General features: G+C 39.6%; 1 protein-coding gene across 1 annotated transcript in view; it reads right to left on the bottom strand.

Annotated features, from left to right (window-relative positions):
* MOCOS (molybdenum cofactor sulfurase) overlaps positions 1 to 21,992 on the bottom strand; it is a gene marked incomplete at its 5' end in the record, with an annotated part of 196,907 nt that overhangs the window by 113,882 nt on the left and 61,033 nt on the right. The window contains one exon of the mRNA XM_057379247.1: positions 4,499 to 5,137. Coding sequence (XP_057235230.1) covers positions 4,499 to 5,137 — 639 coding nt within the window. The remainder of the gene's footprint in view (positions 1 to 4,498; positions 5,138 to 21,992) is intronic.

Genomic DNA, 21,992 nt, shown 5'->3' with positions numbered 1-21,992 from the left:
TCAGGACAGGTGCTCAAAATCAAGCAGAGAAGCACAGAGGTTGGAAAGGACCCCTGGGAATCTCAAATCCAGCCTCCAGCCTAAAGCATGTCCAACTAGAGCACGTTGCTCCAGACCTTTGCCAGTGGGGCTTGGATTCCTACATGAACAGAGGTTCCTTACTGCAATTTGGCAGGGATAAAACCTGACTAGAGCTGCTGTTTATGTGATAAATAATGACCAAGGTGTTTCAGCCACTAGCAAAGAAAYGAAAAGGGGGCCCACAGATAAAGTAATCATATTAACTCTGGGCATGGTGACCTGGCATTTAATTTGAAATTCAGTAGTTCTGTTCCTAACTGCTCTGCCTGTATTTTATTATTGGGAAAACACTTAAAAAACATAACAAAGCAAAACCCATAGCAGCTGAAAGAAAAAAAAAAAAAAAAGGTGATATAGCTTGAAGCATATTGACTGAGAATGTCAATGCAACATGTTGTTTTTACTTTTCAAGAAAGTTATCCTCATTCCTGACCTATCTTTGAAACCTTCACGCTTCTCCAGGCAGAACTTTAAGTCTCCACAKTTCACAAGGGATTATGGACTGCATCAGTAATGCCCTAAACATGAACTTTTAAATATTGGCTTTTCAAATAACAACCAAAGGATCAGATGAGGCCAAGTATAAATATTGACCTATGAACAATGACTCAGACTGTCTGCATGACACTTTGGTGTTTAACGGGAACTAGTATCCAGCTGTCATATTTGATTATTTTAGTTAAAATCCCTCATACCAAGATTAGACGTTGTGTATCCAGCCTGACTTAGAAGTCAATTTCCTTTGTTTTTAACTCTGTAGTAGAAGAAGGTTAAAGCAGGCCCTTATTCTGATTCAGTAACAAAAGCCCTTGAAACAGTGGGAGCCTCAGATACCTGAAAGGTTTATAATTAGACAATCTCTGAAAACTCCTGAAAAAGATACCAGAAATACAGTACCCTTCAAGGTTACCACATACCTTTCCCCTCTTAATTAAAGAAAGTATAAAAGCAGAACTGAGATCTAAAACACATATCAGGTATTTTTTATCTGCTGTGCAATCTCAGGAATTACATATCAATTTCCACTTGGAAACTAGAGCCTTCCCAGGTGAAATAAAAGCAGGCTTTCTCCTTGGCTTGCAGATGATGCAGGAGCATCCCGGGATCCCATGATTTCTATGACCTGTCATCCTGACTTTCAGTGACAGCTGCACTTCAAAGCCTCTGGTTTGAAAAATCAGAAACAGAGGTCAGAATGATAATGTTTCCCTGTTCTTTTGTATCTCTATATTAAAAGATTAATTGAGCATTCACTACACCAACACCCAATTCAGAAATAATGGATGGTCTCATATGGCAAGAGCCAGGTGAATGCAGGCAGCCTCTGCATTTASCAGTCCAGAACCAGAACCCCCCAGCAGCATTCAGAGTGCACACTCAGAAGAGGTGCAAACACATGAAACATTATTCTGCACAAAAGGTCAGACATTCACATCATGTGACATGTTGCATTGACATCATGCTTCTGAATACACATCCATAAACAATTGAAAGAAATGGAGGACTTTTTTTACCATTTCCCTTTTTTATCTCTTGCCTTTCCCAAGGTTTTAATTTTACATATATATCTATACATCAATACATATTTAATACTTGTTAGAATACTATGGGATAAAGCCCTGGAAGGAAGAGTGACACAAGAGAGTTTGTTAAGATTCAAGGGTCAGTTTTTCCAAGCCTAGGAATGATGMATCTCAACAAAGWGGAAGTCAGGCAAAAATGCCAGGAGGCCTCATRGATAACAAGGAGCCTCTGGACAAATTGAAACACAGAAAGGAAGCCCACAGGAGGTGGAAGGAAGAATAAGTAGCTGGGAGGAATACAGAGAGATAGTCTGAGCTGCTAGGCATCAGGCTATGAAAGGTAAAGCCCTGAGAGAATTAGATCTGGACAGGGACATCAAAGGCAACACAAAAAACTGTACATCGATAGCAAAAGGAAGACAAGAGGAAATGTGAGCCCTCTCCMRAAGGGAACAGGACACCTGGTTGCCCAGGATATGGAGAAGGCTGAGGTACTCAACCACTTTTTCACCTTTGTCTTGATCGGCAAGTGCTYCAGCCACACTGTCACAGAAGGGAAAGGCAGAACTGGAAATGAACTGACCACTGYTGGAAAAGAACAAGTTTGAGACCATCCAAGGAACCTGAAGGTGACCAAGTCCATGGGACCTGATGAGATRTGTCTGTGGGTCCTGAGGGAACTGGTGGATGAAGMCACTTTCCATTGTATTTGAGAATTCATGGCAGTCAGGTAAAGTTTCCACTGAYTGGAATCCCACTTTTAAAAAGGGAGAAAAAGAAGACCTGAGAAACTACACGTTGGTCAGTCCTACCCTGGTGCCCAGCCAGATCATGGACAATCATCCTGGAAGTTATGCTAAGACATATGTTACACAAGAAGGTGATTCCTGCCAGCCAACATGGTTGCAGTWATGACAAACCATGTGAAATACATTTGGGRGCCTATTACRATGGCGCTACAGCATTGGTGGATAAGGGATGAGCAAGTGACAACATCTACCCAGACTTGTGGAAAGCACTCGACACTGTCTTTCACAACATCTTTGTTCCCAAACAGAACAGATGGACCACTCAGTGGATGGTTGGATTGGCTGGATGATGACATCCAAAGAGTTACCATCAATGGCTCCATGCCCAAGTGGAGACCATTGACAGGAGGTGTTCCTCGGGGGTTGATATTCTGACTGGGGCTGTTAAACATCATTGTCAGTGACCTGGGCAGTGGTAACGAGTGGTCCCTCAGAGAGTTTGTTGATGACACCAGGCTGTGAGGTGTGATTGACACGCTGGAGGGGAAGGGATGCCATCCTGAGGGACCTTGACAGGCTTGAGAGGTGAACCTGTGTGAACATCATAAAACTCAACATCACCAAGTAAAAGGTCCTGCACACAGGTCAGGACAATCCCAAACTCAACTACAGGCTGGGTGGAGAATGAACAGACATTAGCCATGGGRAGAAGGGATTGGATGYGTTGGTTGATGAGARGCTCAACATGACCAGCAATGAGTGTGCTSGCAGCCCARAAAGCCRGCCATATCCTGGGATTCATCCAAAACTGCTGGCCAGCAGGTCAAAGGARGTGATTCTGCGCCTCTGCTCTGCTCTCGTGAGACCTCACCCTGAGTGCTGCAYCCAGCWCTGGGGCATCCAGCATAGGAAGGAAATGGATCTGTTTGAGGTAGTCCAGAAGAGGGTCTGAAAATGCTCAGAGGGCTGGAGTACCTCTCTTACCAAGACAGGTCAAGAGTTGGGGTTGTTCAGCATGGAAAAGAGAAGGTTCAGGAGACACCTTACAGCAGCCTTCCTGTACCTGAAGAAGGTACAGGAATCTGGAGAGAGATTTTCTACAAGGGCATGTATTGAGAGGACAAGGGGAAATTTAAAACTGAAGGGGTCTCGTTTAGATTAGCTATAAGGAAGAATTTTTTTTACTATGAGAGTGGTAAGGCACCAGAACAGGTTGCCCAGAGAAGTTCTCGATGCCCCATACCTGCAAGCGTTCAAGGTGAGGCTGGCTGGGCCTCTGAGTAACCTGGTGTTGTGGAAGGTGTCAGGGCCCACAGCYAGAGGCYTGGACCYAGATGATCTTTAAGTTCCCTTCCAACTCAAACTGTTCCATGATTCAGTGATTAAATGCTTATCTTTAGCATTTCCTTTGTGCACATGTGAGAAGAAAGACCCTCTACTGCATTTATGTAAGTTGCTGCTGACCTGAAGAAGAGAGGGAGAGAGACCCAGCACCACTAAGAGCTGCACTTCAGTGTATTCAGGGACTGGTGGAGCTTATCGTATTGCTCTGCGCTCCTCATGTATGTATGTTTGACCTCCTTTAGGTRTCCTCTATTTTCTGTAGGACAGCTTCAGAACTTCTTCAGAACCTCAATCAGGGAATAAGAGCATCACAAACATTTGTTGTAGGTAAAGTATCTTAATGAACTCGTTATTCTGATAAAGCTTCTCTTGAAGGTAAAGAATTGCACCCTTCTAGTGAAATGCACAGACCTTACTTAGCAATTTCACTGAGGCTTGTTACATGATGTGATCAACCTTGGCCTGGATGCTTTGGGTGCAGAGTRTCAAAAACAAATCAAGCTTCCACTGAGGCACCTTAAATACAAATTAAAAAATGCATTGATTGACCTTTATGTTACTGTCTGAACTCTTACATTTTTACCAGTTTTGAGAAACTAATCAGGAGAGACAGACARATATTTCAGATGACATTCTTTAGATAGGGAAAAAAAAATAAGACAAACCAAGTTAGATGTGAAATACCTATCCATCTGSATAAAAAGCACAGGCCTCACATCCCAATGCATACACCAAGCCTGAAACATTTGTCTGATGCAAACAGTATTAACAAAAATCATGTTTTGCTAAACGAAGTCTTACCTTTCTGCTACYGATTTCCTTGGGAAATAAAAATCCTCTCCTGCGAGGTAGGCAGCTGCAGTTCCACCTCCAAAATAGGTTTTCCTCAAGAGCGGAGCAATCCGATTGTTTACCAATAATGCCCCTAAACCAGTTGGGAATCCAAAGATTTTGTAGAATGAGATGGGGACAAAGTCAGCTTGGTGAACTCCCARGTCTAATGGAGAACTGCTCACGTACGAAGCTGCATCTAGTAGAACAAACCACTTCCCTGGTATTCTGATGGGGCAGAGTTTTCCAGATTTTACATCCTGTATCCATGAAAGGGGATATTTGGTACCAGAAAAATTGCTCTGAGCTGGATAAGAGAAAAGATGAGGTGTTGTGCAGTTTTGTTCTTCAGCTAGTAACCTGCTTTTTGCTAGCAAGATTTCCTTTGGTTTTACTGGAACRGACAAGACATTCATTGAGGCAGTTATGCCCCTCATTCCCACCACAGATGTGTGGCTGTCAGTTAGGTAACAAAATCGACTGCTRGGTTGCCTTGTGCCTTCAGGTATCCAAGGGAATGATTCTGCAATCAGTTTAAGTGCAGCTGTGCATCCAGATGTGAAAATGACCGTGTAATCCTCAGCAGTAGTGTGAAAGTGCTGCAATATTCTGAAAAATGAAAAAAAAAGGAAAAATATCTATTTATTTTCTAATTTTTCTCTTTATTGTTGTGTGGTATATTTCAGTTTCCCTCACCATAAGTTCTTATCTGACACCAGATATGAATACAARTAGACAAGTTTTGCCAAATAGTGCAATAAACTTCAACAAGGGAACCTGAATCATTTTTCCCACAAGAGACTCTTTCCAGTGTTGCAGTGAACGTGGCTGTGTTCTTAAGGATAGAAGGCAGTTCTGCCTGGCTCCAAATWGAGTGGTGAGTCTGGTCCCTCAGTGGGATCAGAATCAAGCCTGCATTTAATTAAAACCACACTGTCCTTGAGAAAGATCGCTTTTATTCACAAACTATTAGGGTTTCCAGTTTACAAAATATTTAGTGCAGACAGAATATGTTTCAGTCAAGATAATCGACTTAATTAGTGGACATCCAAATTAAGTGTCACAGTATTCAACAGGGAAACCTCAGCAAACAGCTTTGCTCCTTGCTTATGTTACTAACAATAGAAACAGAAGGCAGCAAGAAGAAACACACACTTTCCATGAGCATTAACACATAAGGCTGTAATCTCTGTACTCCACAAAGGTGGCCCAAACCAGAAGCAATCCATTGTTTTCCAAAGAGYCAGACTGTGAAAAGCAAACTGGTCTCTTGAGGCATTTCTATACTACGCATTCTTCRATGTTTTGACAGCACCTTGTTGGCTGTAAACTACCTTTTGTGAACAACATCTAACACAGCTTGTGGTACCCAGTCTAGGTTGTTGCATCTATTACAGTTCCGCAGTGTGCAAGATGAGTCTTTACAGAGGCTCAGAGACAGCTCCAGTTCAGTCACCTTTCTTACCTTTTTCATCCGATGGACTTTCTCTGAATTAACTATAAAACTTCTACTAATATAAAACAAAAATATAACAAATATCTGAGAGACATCAGCTTTGGTGAATGGAGCAGAGCAAAGAAAATGGAACCAGAGCATACATGCTGCTGCTCAGAAACACTCTCCAAGCAGCTGCCATTCTGATCTGTGGAATTCCAAGATATAGACCAGCATTTAGAGAGTCTATGAACCCTAGTTTTCACTGTGTATCATTAAAAGTTTCCATGTTTTATATAACAGGATATTCCCTTGCTAGAAGAGGCAGAAACTGAAGACATGGGTGCATTTAAATATAAGTTGCACAAAAGATGATGTGACAAATTCAAGTTAAAAATCCTGAAACATAGGATGGCAATGAAATTCCTTAAAACTTTGTCCACATAAATGCTRCAGGCAAAGGGGGTTAGAGCAGGGTGGTGGGTGCAGCTGTCAAATATTAAGCACTGGAAAAGAAACAATCAAAGCAATGGCTTTGATTATTTGTGCTAAAAATATACCCTACAAAGGCCCACTGAAATTATTTTATGAATACTTTTCTCATTTGAAGAAAACTCTTACTGTACTGGGAAGTACTGGATGCMGCAGATGGATTCATAAACCCAAATGAGACTTGACTTTCTTCAGAACTTAAATTTTTGAAAACTTATGCAAATGGTAGGTATTTTAGGTCTTCTGCAAATGAAGAAAGAATTGCAGCTTTATGAAGAAACAGGCCATAGGTTTAGGCTTTAAACATTTCAAGAAACCATTTGAAACAGACTTGCCTGGGGATAGCTGCTGCAAGCATTCACAGCCCTGGACATAATTTTTGAAGACCACGTTCATAGAAGCCAAACTTTTCCACGTGAGTTTGGAAACTCTGTTAGGGCTGAAGACAGGAATGATCACAGAAGTTTTTTTATCGGGTATTGAGCTGACAGCCTGCCTCATTCACCGCTGGGACCTGCTCTCTCAGTCACTAAATCACTCCCCTTTCCCCTGCAGAGAGCTGTGCAGCCTCTCACTCCACCACCCGCTTTTCAGCTTGGAGCACGTGTATGTGTTGTATACGACACCTGAAGGAACCTGAAACCCTCAACCCAGCTGGCTGCAGGGTTACCACTCAGAACCATGCCCTGAATTTCAGTCCTGATATCATCCTGTTGCCTTTATTCTTCTTTCTTTGCATTTGCCTGGATACAGGGAAGGTGGAAAGYAGAGAAAGCAAGGGTCCTAATTTTTCTTCAAGAACAGAGAAGGAAAGCACTATACTTTTGTATCTAGGGGAAACAAATGGTGAAAAGTGAATTAGAAAGGAGGCTGAGCCTTTGTAGTTATGGGCATAATTTTTAATGTATTATCTGATGTTATTTTTGTATGCTTTACAGTCATATTGACTGGTTTTGGAACAATCACACTGTTATAAACAAAATTGCAAAAAGGTTGTGCAATTCCAAGAAAAATCAACAAGAATAAAATATCCAACTTGTACTATTTTTACCTCTGTGAGCTGTGAGCCATGTATTCACATGTATATGCACACACATAATATATTTTGAGCTAAAAACCTGGTGATAGGAGCAAATTCTTAATACATAACATCTTTCCATAAGAGCGAGCTGACAAGAGCAGCCACAAAAAGCAAGCTGAAGGCTATTATCAAGTTTGCTCCTCTTTTACACATTATAATTTCTTTGCTCCCCTCCCCACTCAGCCTCTTTGCGCCACACAGACTCAGTGCAAGGTGAGACACACTTGGATAAAATGCCAAATTTTGCTTAAGAATAATACCTGGAGCTCTCCATAGGAATTGTAATTGCTTACCACAGGACGTAATTTGACCAAAAGACACTGTTATATGACTACAGATAGGATGCAGGACCAGTGGGATGGGATTTAAAATGAGATGTTTTTGCCCAACCAAAAATATCAGAGCCAGTGGGTATTTTTATTAAACATTTTCAGAATTTTACAAAACAATAAATACTATTTTGGATTGTTTAGGCTCACAAATAGCGACAGCTCTATGTTTAATTCATAAATGAGTGAGACAAAGCTCATTGGTATTTAAACTATATTTAGTTTTAATTCATTTAAATTCAGAAATAGTTGAACAGTTCTGAAATAAAATCCCTGACACAACACTGATGTATTATCTATTCATCTCAGTAGCAGAAACTGACTTTCACATGAAAAAAATCAAGCTGTCCCTACAGCTTTGCAAAAGTCTCCAAATAAATTAGAGGTGCTTTTTTTTTTTTTTTTTTTTTTTTTTTTTTTTTTTTTTTTTTTTTTTTTTTTTTTTTTTTTTTAAAGAGGCATCTAAGTTCTAGAGCTAGAGAAACAACCAAGTTATATTTCTAATTGACTTAGATAGGAAATAGATTCTTTTGTGAAGGAAATTAGTTATGTATTAGATTTTCCATCCCCAAATGCCTTATAAAATTGCTATGACTCCAGTACTTGCAAAAGAGGTGGAATTTTTAAAGTCAAACTTACATTTTGATTAAACTATTTCTAACCTTGGAAAGGAAAATAAATAAAGAAAGAAATAGCAAGCAAGTTCAGGGCATTTCCTTCTCCAGAATGATCTSTGATGTGCAGAGCAGAAAAGCTGTGAGGACCTCAGAATAAGGTTTGAAAAAGGTTTTAAAATGAGTACCACAAACTGAACTGGAGCAGCACTGCCATGACAAAATCAGAGCTCTTACAGACAGAAAACTGCAATAGATCTCAATGACTTGTGTAGCCCACAGTCCTACATCCTCTGTTTTGACAGGGATATTGGGAAGCACTGGCTGTTACACACAGAATTCCTAATGCYGTCTGTCTTCATTCAAGACATACCCTATTACAGTGAAATGCAGTACACCTTTATTACACTCCAGGAAGATTTATAGCCATATTTAAGGTCGCTGTTGGCAGCAGGACTAAAGACCTGGAGTAGAAAACTGATAACTTGATCTACTACTGCTCCCAGCTACRAAGAGCAGTGGCATTTTACAGTGTTACAAATTTCCACTTTTCAAAGGCCTCTTTGGAAGAAATGACTAAGAGGGTAATTGTTTCATTAAACATATGAATACAACCCTGCCATCACTTGCAAGATGGCAGGAAGGCTGAAGCACTTAACCTAGTCCCTTGCTGTCAGGCTGGTAAGGTGGGGGAGGAAGCTGCAAGCTCCTTCTTTGCAGTACACTGAGGACCCAATGTCCTCCTCTCAATGTCCCCAGGAGCACAGAATGCAGCATCGATCATGAAACCTGTCCAGAGAGCAGGCACCAAAAATGTCCCCACCTGACCACACTTCCCTGTGGGTGTTTGTATTCTGAGACTTATCTGCTAGCTGGTGTTTAATGGATTTTAAAAGTCTTTTTAAAGACTTTTGTGTCTTTACAACAACAAAACAGTTGAGCCAAAATACCTTTCCACTTCAAAGTAAGCACTGGCAAAGAAAGTCAATTTTCAACCCAACCAAGCCTACTGCCTCATTTTACGTATTTAACACACACAAAATTAATAATGGGCTTTATATATAAGATTTGTATAATCAAGTTATATATTTAGAGGGAAACAGTCACATTATCTAACTTACCTAACCCAAAAGCCTAAATTAATAGTTTAATTAGAACTATCACTCCACAGTACCACTGGCAGTTCTGCAGAAGGTAAAGGTTACTATTTGTTCAGCTACCATAGGGACACCGTGACACTCAAAGTTAGAAGAGAGAGATGCTCTCCAAAGCTGCTGCCTGGCTGCCATTCCCTCATGCAAAGAGTCCTATGTTCCTCCTCGACATCAGCTCTTTGTAGCTCTCAGCAGCAGATCAGCGGCAGCTCTCTCACAAACTTACATATTCCTATACTATACCATTTCCATTACAGCCTCCCGAAATTCAGCTGATTGACATGGCTTTTCTTCCATGCTGCTAGGCTTAAAATATTTCTAAAACATGTTTTACATCARTTTCTCTCTATTGAAATCTACCTTTTGAAAACAGCTGTAAAAAGTTGAAAAGCAACTTATATTTCTAGGTTTGCTTCCCTCCATACTTTAATTCCATTTGGTGAAAACATTTCTATCTCTACTGGCGAGATCAAATTATGCTCAAGGAGTTTGTGGTTTACATGCTTTATATTTGTATTCACAATTTCACTTAGATTGTATATGAGTTTTTCATAAATATCATCAATCAGTACAATGATTCTCTAGTCGGTAGCTGATCTATATAAAAATACACTTATAAAAATTTAAGCATGGCCATTGTAACAGGAGATTCAGAGTTGAAGACAGAAGCATAGTTACCTATTCAACAGTACAGGTTTAGGTAGCATTTTATAATGGAAACTTTTCAGCTGCACATTTACATCTAAAATTTTTTCTTTACCTTTTTTTCAGCATCATGCTACTCAGATTCACAAATCCTGTTTGGACTTGTATTGAGAGACGCTTACCTTGGGCCTTAGAAATATTATCACATTGCTTTCTGCTTTATGGAAACTCTGTCAAGATGTAACATGATGTTGTTTAATGAATAGGTTTTGTAGGAACAAAATTAAAAATTATTTTTAAGTCAGATAATACTTTATTTTTCTTTGTTTTTTTTTTAATTTAAATTCTGTAACTGACATTTTAATCCTTTCTGCACACAAGTGCAAGTGGGAARTATAGACAGTGGCTGCATCTACACKTCTCTTTAAGAGCATTTTAACATTCCCCATTTATTAATTAAGAGTCAGCTCCAGCGATCAAAACAGCCAATGGAATGTCTCCCAACAACTTCAGTGAGAGTTACTAAGGTCCTGTAAACTGCTGTGGCTGGACCCACCCCCTGCTTTAAAGCCTAACCTCGTGTGCAGCAGTAGTTTTGAATATGCTTTTCTCTCTATGCGTATAGAGAAAAAAGGTAAAGAAGATGTGGCCATCCTCATTCAAGCCAATGCAGGAGGATACCACAGAAAAGGATACACTTCTTATCATACAATTCGAATTTTCTTTAACTTCTGTCTCTGCCAGAAGTGACAGCTTACATCTATATCTGTGAGGGGAATGCCCCAGTTTAAAAAACTAAAAAGACAGGCCTTCTGGGTGGGAAGTATATCTTATTTTGTAAAGACAAGGTCTATTCCGTCCCGTATCTCATAGCACCGAGTTATATTCTCATTGTCAATTCCCAGTTCAAACAAAAGCAAATTAAAATCTAGAAATGCTTTAAAGAATCAAAGGTATTCAAGAAGGACAAAAATTGCCAAATCTGTCTTCCTCCAGCAAAACATTAACTTAATGAAAAAAAGCTGCTGTAAAAGTTTAGGTTTGGTAGGAATTGTTTGGTTGGTTAGTTGGTTTTGTTTGTTTTGGTTTGGGTTTGGTTTAGGGGGAAGTTGTGGTTTTTGGGGTTGTTTGTTTCTGTTTTTGTTTGATTTTTTTACTTACAGCAATGTTTTCAACAGAAATCTATACCACCTCTACAACCTGTGCAGTTAATCTAGTGGAGATCCACCAAACTGAAGGATTTGTCCATGGATTAATACCAGCATGAGAAAGAGCACTGGGAGAAATAATCCTTTACAGCTTTCTCTTAGCACTGGGATAAATAATCCTTTATAGTTGTCTCTCAAGGTTTCCTCAGTCAGTCCCCTTTTCTGTTTCAGATTCCTTTCTCACATTGGCAGYGCACAAATTTAAATTTTTCAGAGCACATGCTACTAGCTACACACTGYCTTGTTTATCCTTGCTAGTTACATACAAATAAACTTCTTTTCTGACCATTTTATTTGAAAGGCTCTCATTCTGAACTCAGCTTATTCCCCTTACTGCTTGCACACGAGTGATTAGGATCTTATCCATTGACAGGACTGTTGTTTATTTGCTCCSTGGAAACAAAACAAATGATTCGATGGAATGCACGTTGTAAGTTCCACTTGGCACAGGCAGGTGATGGAAAAATCTCCCCCTCCTATTTGAAAGCATTACTTTCTTTAGGCATTCACACTCAGCCATCTGAATTGAAGCATTTTAATCCCTTACATTTACTCCCCTGTCCAATTCACCGGAGACACACTGTGGAAAWACCCTTTTGCTTACAAAGGGTCATGACCAGTCCTCACCAAACAAATCCCCTCTCCCGCTCTGCAAAGCTGGCAGCCCAGCAGAATGCCTGGAGTTTCCCTCACACAACAGCTTTAGAAGGGCAGGGGCTCTTTAATGGCCACAAAACATCTTCCTGCAGTAAAAGACGCTTTGATGAACAAAGCCTGTGAGAGGAACACATCCCAAGTGAGAGGTGTTGACCCTCATTACTCATTTCAAAGTGCACATCCAGAAGGTGTTCAGTGTCACACATGGCACACTGAAAGAGCAAAGTACAAATAAGGGGGGTATTATGGCTCTGCATGTAATCAAAAGAGCAAAACAGTCAGAAGGACTCAAAATCCACAAAATCCRATACTACAAGCAACCTGTTGGTACAGTTTGTTCTAACACACAACCAACTCCTCTCACTGACAGAAGTCTCTAATGCCTGTAACTTCATAGATGTGGCAGAAACCCCTGGGTAACTGTTTTCTTTGAAATTAAATGTTATTTTTTCTGTGTAGCGAGGGAAGATCAATAGTTACATGATTTTAAAACCACTTTGTGGATATTTTTTCTGAGCAAAACCAGCCAGATCTGTTTACTTCAGTACTTGAACAACCGCCAGCGATTTGTAAAAACACCCGTGAAACCTAGTATTTTCATTAATTAGGACACAAATGACTCTGAAAATTTATACCATAGGTTCCTTAAAGGAAAATTCACCACCTGCTATTCAAGTAACGAAGAAAGAAACGGAAAAAAATAACCCATATTTTAGGAAACCATTTAAGGAGGACTAGCCATAAACATCAARCAGTTCATGAACTAACCATTCCAAACTGTGTTTGCACAAACTAACTGCCAAATAGAAAAACCACAAATTAATATGAATCAGTTCTTAAATCATTCATGTATTAGAATCCAAGCTATTTCTGCAGCAAATCTTAGGAGTCACGATGAGGAAGAAACGTTAAAAACAAACACAGGAAGATTTTGCACATGGACTAGCACATCACCTCGGTGTCTAGGCAACTTCCGCATGAGATGTTTTTAATACAGTGTTTTCCTCCAAAGTTACACCAAACACCTAAAGCCAGGGATCTAAGCACAGCAGCTATGACAAGGTGTGTGGGTCCCAAGCAATCCCTCATGGCTAACAATCTTTCCCCACCATCTTCCTTCTGAAGTTTGAGGAGTCAAGCACTTGTGGTTATTGGAAAATGGATTCACCAGAGTCTATAGCCTGTGAAGAGTATATCTGCCTACCTCCTTGGTATGMTGAGACATTTGGAAGACATCTTCCCAAAGCTGTGATCTATCTGATGGTTTCTACTCCAATTCCTGCTCTGAAACAAGGCCTTGATCCTAATCTTGAAATATATTAMCTACAAATAAAGTTTGATCACATCAGTGATCACACATGTATTGCTAACTTTAATATTAATTATTTTCTGCAGAAAAATTGCAAAATACAAGGTGAAAGGAAACAAAGACAAAATGCTTTCATATCAAAAGGAGTCAACTACATCAAATAGAACCATAGTGGTGAAGAAGTACTTTGATCCCAAATGTCCAGAAGCTCAGGAACTGATCATTTCCAGGATAAACTTTTGGCTGCCACTTAAACAACATATTGCCGCACTATRACTGATGATCTGACTACAAAAAAAGCATCAGACCCCCTGTCAAAGTTTTCTTGCTCAAGAGGCAAAAAGAATTATGAAATAATTCTTGCAATTCATAAAAGGTCTGTACAGTGAKTTCCCATTTACTTGAGAAATACTCTGGCCCAGAACTTCAAAGGYACTCAGGTGCTTAAGCAGGAATTACATGATTTTGTGAATCTGGGTCACAGTTACTATGGTGGCAGGGACTATGGGAAATGCTCACACATATATAGGTCTTGTTTCATCAAGGGTCGCTTTCAAAGTACTGTGCTTTTGTCTGGAAATCACTTTAGATGAAGATGTTAATCTGAAATCACCTCGGTCTGCTTTCAAAATAGAGAGGATTTACGTAAATCTAGTTATGCCTTTCAACGGCATTTTACTTTGCATGGCATAAGTATCCTACAAAATCAGACAAATTCTCAACAGCAGTTTGTACTTCGCCTTGGTGTGGGGAAAAGCCACATGAATGAAGTCTGGAAGGGAGCTGAACACCATTTATTTGCCATTTGTTTTTCATGTGATGTGAAAACAGCAGCTTAGCTCYGGTTCTGCTTTCTTGGAAGAACATTGAAGCATTTTACACAAAACTGCAATAACTTTTTGATGGGCACTGAAAATATTGTGAAGATCACAGCCAATAAGCTGGCACATGAATTCCTGAAACCTGCAAGGCTCATACTTTGGTAAAGCAGTGCACTATCCCATCCCTCGTGCACTATTGATTGTGAGATAGAAATAACACAAATTCTAAGTGAAACCATTTTGGTGACCATAACTGGTGACAGAAATAGGCAAGATTGAAAGGTTTTTCTGCTTATTTGTTGAGCTGGCCAAAGGATTCCCAATGTCAGTGGGCACTTGCTGCATGCTGTTCCCACCAAACCACATTCTTGTGTTGGCTCAAACAGCTCCAAGATTTCCCAGGAACTATGAATGGATGTTTTTTCATATGGGAAACATCATTTCTGCCTGTCAAGTCGCTCTTTGTTCACCTTAAATCCTGACAATTGAGCTTCCAGTGCTCCTGGCAGTTGACAGAAACTGTTTGACACATGATGGATGCAACAAGGCATAAATGGCTGTTGAGGGATAGCCTTAAAACAAAGCTGGTGGCAAACTACAACATCAGGGAAATAGAAACAATAAAAGCATTTTAAGAAGCTCACAAGTGACATTTTTAGAATCATAAAATGAAAGCAGCTAGCAGAAAACTTAAAACCCGTAGGATCATAAAACTTCCATGTAAAAGCCATTGCTTTATTAATTGAACACAAAGTATGAATCAGACTCAAGAAGCAGATGCTGTATATGTGAGAGAGAGCTAAGAGAAATGTTTAGTGACTTGATGCAATSCTTCACATTTTTCCTGAGGATCATTCTGTTCAAAAAGAAACGGATATGACAATTATCAGTTGAAACTAACGCTGTTTAAAGTGTCGCATTAGTTAATCCTGATATAAATTAAAGATGCTAGTGATTAGAAAATTCACCAGCAGATGCATATGAAATCACCTTTCCWTTTTGTAAACCTCAAGAAATCCAAATTAACTAAAAACATGTTCTAACAACCACAACTTCTTATAAACCTTCTACATTTCAAGCTCAATTTGTAGTGCTTCTAGGCAGAAAATATGAGTCAGAAAATGTAGTGGCTGCCCTGATTCTCTCTTTTTGTYACTATCATGAACCTAGGAGATAGAAATCTGACCCAGGAGGCCAGAAAACTCAGATGTGAGATAGTCCATATATAGAAATACGCACCTATATTGCCTATATTCTGGGAAACATTCTGAATAGCAAATTCATCACTGCAACCTCAGCAGAGCCAATTACAACAAGCAGTAATACTTAGGAACCTATTTCTGGCACTCCAAGTGTGCCACCTTGCATAGCAAAGCTAAATTAAAAAAAAAAAAAAAAATCAGGTCAGGGAAAGATTCTCCAAATGAGCAGAGAACTACTCACATGCATCGGATATTGCCATGCACAAGATGATGCACCGTGCTCAGCTGAAACAAAATACTCAGCATCTTGTGAGAAAAGAACCACAGATCACACCTTCAAAACAGTGATAAAGTTGACTTTTTAACTTCAAGTTTCTTTACAGAACAAAAGCACGAAAAAACAACCCAGGACAGGAAAACCTCAGTATGCTTGACATCTTTGAAGTGCTATTTTMAAAGGATGATTAACAGTTAAGAACATTTGCAAAAATTTCTCTTTCCTACTCCAGGTTATCAGTGACCTTAAAAAAAACCCAAAGTAACATGTTGCAGCTGACAACTGAAATTTGMACTGCAGCCTTTCACCACTCAAGYTGACACCATGTGTTGAGCTAGAAAAGCAGGAATACTCGCAGACACAYTGAAATTGCCTTATTCAAACTTGGRTAACTCCACAGCACTGTMCACATTGCTCSTCATTACAAGAGTTCCTGGGTTTGTTCCTGTTGTTCAGGGAAGGGGTTAATTATTCTTGTTTTCATTGGTAAATGTGTGGTCATTTTAGCAGAACTATTGGTTGTGACAACACAGATGCAATTCCTGTCAATGTATGCTGTATGGGGACATGTGTGTTGCTACAYACTCACAGTTGCACAAATAGAAGCCCTTTACCTTTGATTACATTTCAAAGTAAAATATGATCTAGAATTTATTGCTACTGGGATCCAAAAGTCCTGAAAGTGTATTCAAGCTAAAACAAAAGACTGGGCACATTTATGCATTATCTTATATTGGGATGAAACCCTTTKGGGAAAAATGTAATTAAGTGAATAAATCTTTCACTAGACATAGATTTAACCTATAACCCTCTTGCATTAGGGAATCTAGGCATTCTATAAATTCACCAAAATTGGAAAGCTCTGTTAGTGGCTTGAAAAAATACATTCCACAACAACTAGAAATTGCAACAGCCTCTGTGTTACCCTGCAGCACCGCATTACAATAACCTAGCTCTTGTGAAAGTGATCTCTTCTCAAATACAAACCAGAGGGGATGTGAGCAGTAAGATCTGATCAGAGTTTTAGAGATCTACTAAAGCTGTTCTCCACAGCCCTGGGCTCAAATTTCAACAGAATCAAGTCACATTTGATATGCATGAAGTAGGAGAACAGATKTCCAAGGTGTTTACTTATATTAAGTTTTTTCAGTTCAAATGTACTCTTTCTGGTCTGTACTTTAAATTCTATCATAATTTCAACACCACTTTGGAAGATTTGTCACACCTCTGACGCTTTGATATTAGCTTTGGTAACATCTAATATCATGAGGRACAGAATGAAAAGTGAATATATTTAATGAATATTTATTCAAAGTTCTGAGGACACTCATGGTGCATATGTCTGTGTCCTTTGTACATTGCTTTCTGCAAACATTTCAGCAAATGTACAGCAAATATAAATGATTACAGAATGTTCTAGGAGGGTAAACACTGAAATTGTAATTGTACATTAGAAATCTGATTCTAAGAGCTATGTTCTAAAAGCCAATGGCAGAAGATTAACACAAATCCTGTATCTCATTAAAAGGTTCAAATTTCGAATKTCAAGATCTCAAAATTAATTGCTTAAGGCAAACATTACCTTCAACAAGGATGTCAGCAAATCATCTGGTGAATAACAAACCACGCTGAAGAACATTCSATTTTTTATGGACAATTTCCAGAATAAGTAATATGAAATTCCCAACACAGAATAAATAATTATGGGTTTTGCCCATATTGTGGTCATCAGCTCACTAGGAATTTGTCCAGAAATTGAATGAAAAAGAAACTCTTTTCTAGAAGCCATATTTAAAGACAATTAAATCCCAGAAGGATGTGTGAAAGTCCATTGTACTGCAGTAYGTATTTTTAGCTATTACACTTCAGATTTCATTAAGTGTTTGTTCARTGTGACAGAGCAGCAGGAGGTAAGTGCTCTGGTGTATCGTTTCGTACTTTTTAATCATCTGTCTAGACCATCTGGCTGCAACTCAACACTGCATGTCCCTAAAACAAAGGGAGATGCATGAATTGTCAAGAGATGCCATCAAAGTAAGTTACCTATRAGTATTAGCAGAAGAAGTCAGAAACAGTAAGTGGTCTGCTATAAAAAGCAGAARGGCTCATTCCAAGTGTACTTTGCTTGTGATTCAAAGACAATTAACTGTGAAGGGTACAAGATACTTCATGTGTCRCTGTTCATTCACATTTTGGATCTACTGGGCTCTTTTTCATCATGCATAATTTTTTACTAAAGAAAAGTTRAAAGAGGGCATAGATCTTTTCAAACTTGCAGTTTGATTGTTTTGAAACTATGCCATTCCTCTACATAACAGTATTTTTATAGCAATATAAAAGAATGGTATAGTTAGAGCCTGTTGCACAAAACATTCAAGAAAGCAAATTAATCCAAACCATTAKGCAAAACCTTGCACTGTTGAGATTGGCAGCTATCAATCAGGCTTTCATTCAAGACGTGTAGATGTTTTCCGCTAAGCCAGTGCTCATTACAGTACGTCTGCCACTGCATGTAYTGCTGCATATTTGGACAGGCTGGGTCARTGGGCTGGGGACAATGGTATGAGGTTCAATGAAGTGAAGTGCCAGATCCCGCACTTCAGTAAAAAAAAGCCCTGTGCAGTGCCATGGGCTGGGGKCAGAGTGGCTGGAAAACTAGGGGTCCTGGTTAACAGCACACRAACACGATGCAACAATGTGCCCAGGTGGCCAAGAAGGCCAAAGGCATAGTGTGGCCAGCAGGACCAGGGCAGTGATCATCCYCCTRCACTCGGCACTGGTGARGCCACACCTCAARTCCTGTGCCCAGCTCTGGGCCAAAGACACGAAGGTTCTGGAATAGAAGAGMAGGGCAAGGGAGCTGGTGAGGGGTCTAGAGAGCAAATCACGTGAAGAATGGCTCAGGGAGCTGGGGCTGTTTAGCCTGGAGAGAAGGAAGCTCAGGGGTGACCTTACAGCTCTCTTCAACCGTCTGAAAGGAGGTTGCAGCMAGGAGGAGGGGGTCAGCCTCTTCTCTGAGGCMACAGTGACAGGAGAAGAGGAAATGGCCTCAGGTYGTGCCAGGAGAGGTTCASGTCAGACATCAGGAAGAATTTCTTCACTGAAAGGTGTTTAAGCWTTGGAACAYGCTGCCCAGGGAAGTGGTRGAGTCACMRGCCCTGGAAGTGTTCAAGAAATGACTGAAGGCRCARCTTRGTGCTATGGTTTAGTTGAYAARGTGGTGTTCAGTCAAAGGTTGGACCCGATGATCGTGGAGGTCTTTTCCATCCTCAAGGATTCTGTGATTCTACAACTCTGTTTGGCTCAGAGTAGCTTTGGCCATTTTACTTCTGGTGCTCAGCTTTTGCTACTCATTAGAGAGCTGCTAGTGGGCTCAGCAGCAAAGTGTTAGAACTGGGAATCAGCACTCAGTGATTCACTCACCTGCCTTACCATATTGTGTAGACCACTGCCCCTATAGAAATGTACATTCTGATTAAGTKCCTACAATTAGAGGCAGGAAGCTAAGAGCCTTTGCTCTGTGTCCYCAAAATTTTCTGTTCTGAAAGACCTTAGCTGTAATTTTGTTCATCTTTTCATTCCCACTAGTCAAAATCTATCGTTACCTTTACAACAAAACAGCAGAAACCAGAAGCAGTGGGATTCACTTGAAGGACAGCCCTCTTCCAGTGTGTTGTACTTCCCAGGGAGCTTCTGGGGTTAAAAAGGTGTTTCTGCATGGCATCACAAAGCAGGCAATTTCTGAGACCTCCCTGTAAACAATTTACTCCTGCTGAAACAACCACCGCCATTTCCAGTGTCCTCACTGCACATTTTGTTTAGAAGTCTGCTTGTATCAAAGTGTCACATTRCTTGCACTAATCCTGATCTTTACAAAGGAATATGAAAGATGTGAAGCTCTGTTTATATTGATTGACTCTTTATTGATTATTGACTCTTGAGTTACTGCTTCAAATACAGGTAGGGGTGCAGTGCCACTGACACAYCACCTTTGTACCATGTGAAGAACTTCAAAAAGCTTTCAGAATGCACCTCTGAAGGCAYAACACTCACAGTGGCTGGCAATAAAGCAGATTCTGCTGCAGCGTGTCAGTTTTCGTCTGACAGATGTTGGGCAGGTTCTCCAATTCCCTGCACAGAGCTACTGATTGATTTGTTTCTTTTCTTGAAGCAGGAAGGTTACTGCTTCCTCTGTTGCTAACTTCCCCTCCTCCCTCCTATTTGGCAGCTATTACAGAAAACTCCTGCAGCAACAGCTATCACTTCAAATCRTGTCTATTTTTCACTGGAAGCAGCAGATGTACCCATAACACTTCACTAAAGTTAGAAAGGGAGGGTTGACATGACATATCTGTGCTAYAAGTGCACTGCAGGTTTATTGGGTGCTTGAGCCTTGGTTCTGGAGAGTATTTAAGCATGTCTTTAACTCGCAGTGTTTACACATTGTTTTCAATTTATCGGCAATTACGTACATACCTAAAAACCTTCTTGAACTGGCATATTACACAGTGGATTTCTCACATTCACCCTGCTTCCTCAACCCCCACAAATTATTCAAATCCTATAAATGTCATAACAATTTTATAAGATATTCAACAGTTCTTTATTCAATGTTAAGCCATACTGACTATTTTTGTTTAACCACAGGGTCAAGCAGCAAAATGAAAGTAGACTGTTCTCTTATCGCTTGTAGGCTGGCAGAACAGGGGGAGATATTGAGCAGATGTGTAATGGTTTTTAGTATAGACATTTTTGACTCTTTCTTCACATGAATGTCCTGCTCTGGAGGTCTCTAAGAAACACAGGTAGAGRGATTCTAGATAAAGAAGGCTATTTTTGTTTATAATATTCCATCAAGCTGCAGTGCAGATTTCTTCAAAGATCTCTGTGATCACATTTCTCTAAGTGTAAGGTTCAAGGTTAATTTTTGTCCAAAATAACTTGACATAATGACATAATGATGATAATAAAAATAATAATAGTTATTGTGATTTTATAAATAAATAATACTGACATTCATATTTTTTCATATTATTTCACTTTTAGTGCAAATTTAAAAAAAAATCTGTAACACTTTCCATTGCCTTCATGCTTTACTTAACATGTAATGGTAAGATTAAAAGATAAGGACTGAGCTTACAAAAAAAAAAAACATCCCCAAAACCAACTCCCAGAATCTCAGCTCCTCCTACCACGAACTGGTAGTACAAACACACACTCGGTCATTGCTGTTGCTTAATTATTTGCATTCTTTTACTACACAAGAAGCTCTGCTCACCCTCWGAATCCCACTGCAAGAGATGCTGTATTCACACAATGCAAACTGAATTCCCCAAAGAACTTCAGGATGGCTCTGATTGCCTTCTGAAAGCCTGTGTGTGCTGCAGAATTGGCAAGGTTTACAGCACAGCCATGAAAAACACTTTAGAACCAGGCAGGCTGCAAAATAAAAACCAAACAGAAATTTTGTTTTGCTTAGACAGACATCTGTGTCCATGCACAGACCAAAAAAACCCTTTAAGCCAGGGGAAAAGACATGTAAATAAAAAGAAAATTACTCCAGAATAGTTGTAAAGCTTTACAAGATTTTAAGAGCTATGCAAAGGAACAGAGCTTCCACGTGSTCCCCAGACAAAGCTAATTGATTGTCAATTTAAGAGAAAGAAAAAACAGTCTTGTGATAWCTACTTTATTCAGTGCATAAGACTTCATAGGGACATATGGAGATCATTTGTGACTTTATTGTCCTTATTGTTCTCATGAGGATTAAGCCTATTTGTGATTCTCAGATACTCTTCAGCCATATTGCAAAGGAAGAAAAAAATATACAACTGCCACAAGGTTGCATTCCTTTATGATCAACAGAGGCACTGTAATTTCACTCTGAACAAGAAACCTAAGAGAAGTTTCGTTTTATATTATGATACATAGGTGCTAAAAAAGTTTATATTTTCTACAATAATTCAATAAACATTTTTACTTAATATATTGAGTAGCAACAGAACCATCAGGAAATTMAACTCTTTTTTTTTTCCTCCCCTTGATCTTTCTTTTCCCTTTGTTCTTTTGCAGAATACTTGGTATCTGATGCTCAGAACCCACGTCAGAAAAGCAGAAGCATTGCAATGTCCTTGCACATATCCTGTTGTTCTTGTGCAATCACTGCTCTCTGCAGCAATCAAGGGACACTGCACTTTGATCCTTTGCTATTCTTGGAAAGGTACAGGCTGAAGCTCTTGC

This window comes from Malurus melanocephalus, unplaced genomic scaffold, assembly GCF_030028575.1.
Source record: "Malurus melanocephalus ecotype Western Australia unplaced genomic scaffold, MMel_1.1 scaffold_395, whole genome shotgun sequence".
NCBI lineage: Eukaryota > Metazoa > Chordata > Aves > Passeriformes > Maluridae > Malurus > Malurus melanocephalus.
Note: the sequence above shows the minus strand (reverse complement) of the source record. Positions and strands in the feature narration are given on the sequence as shown.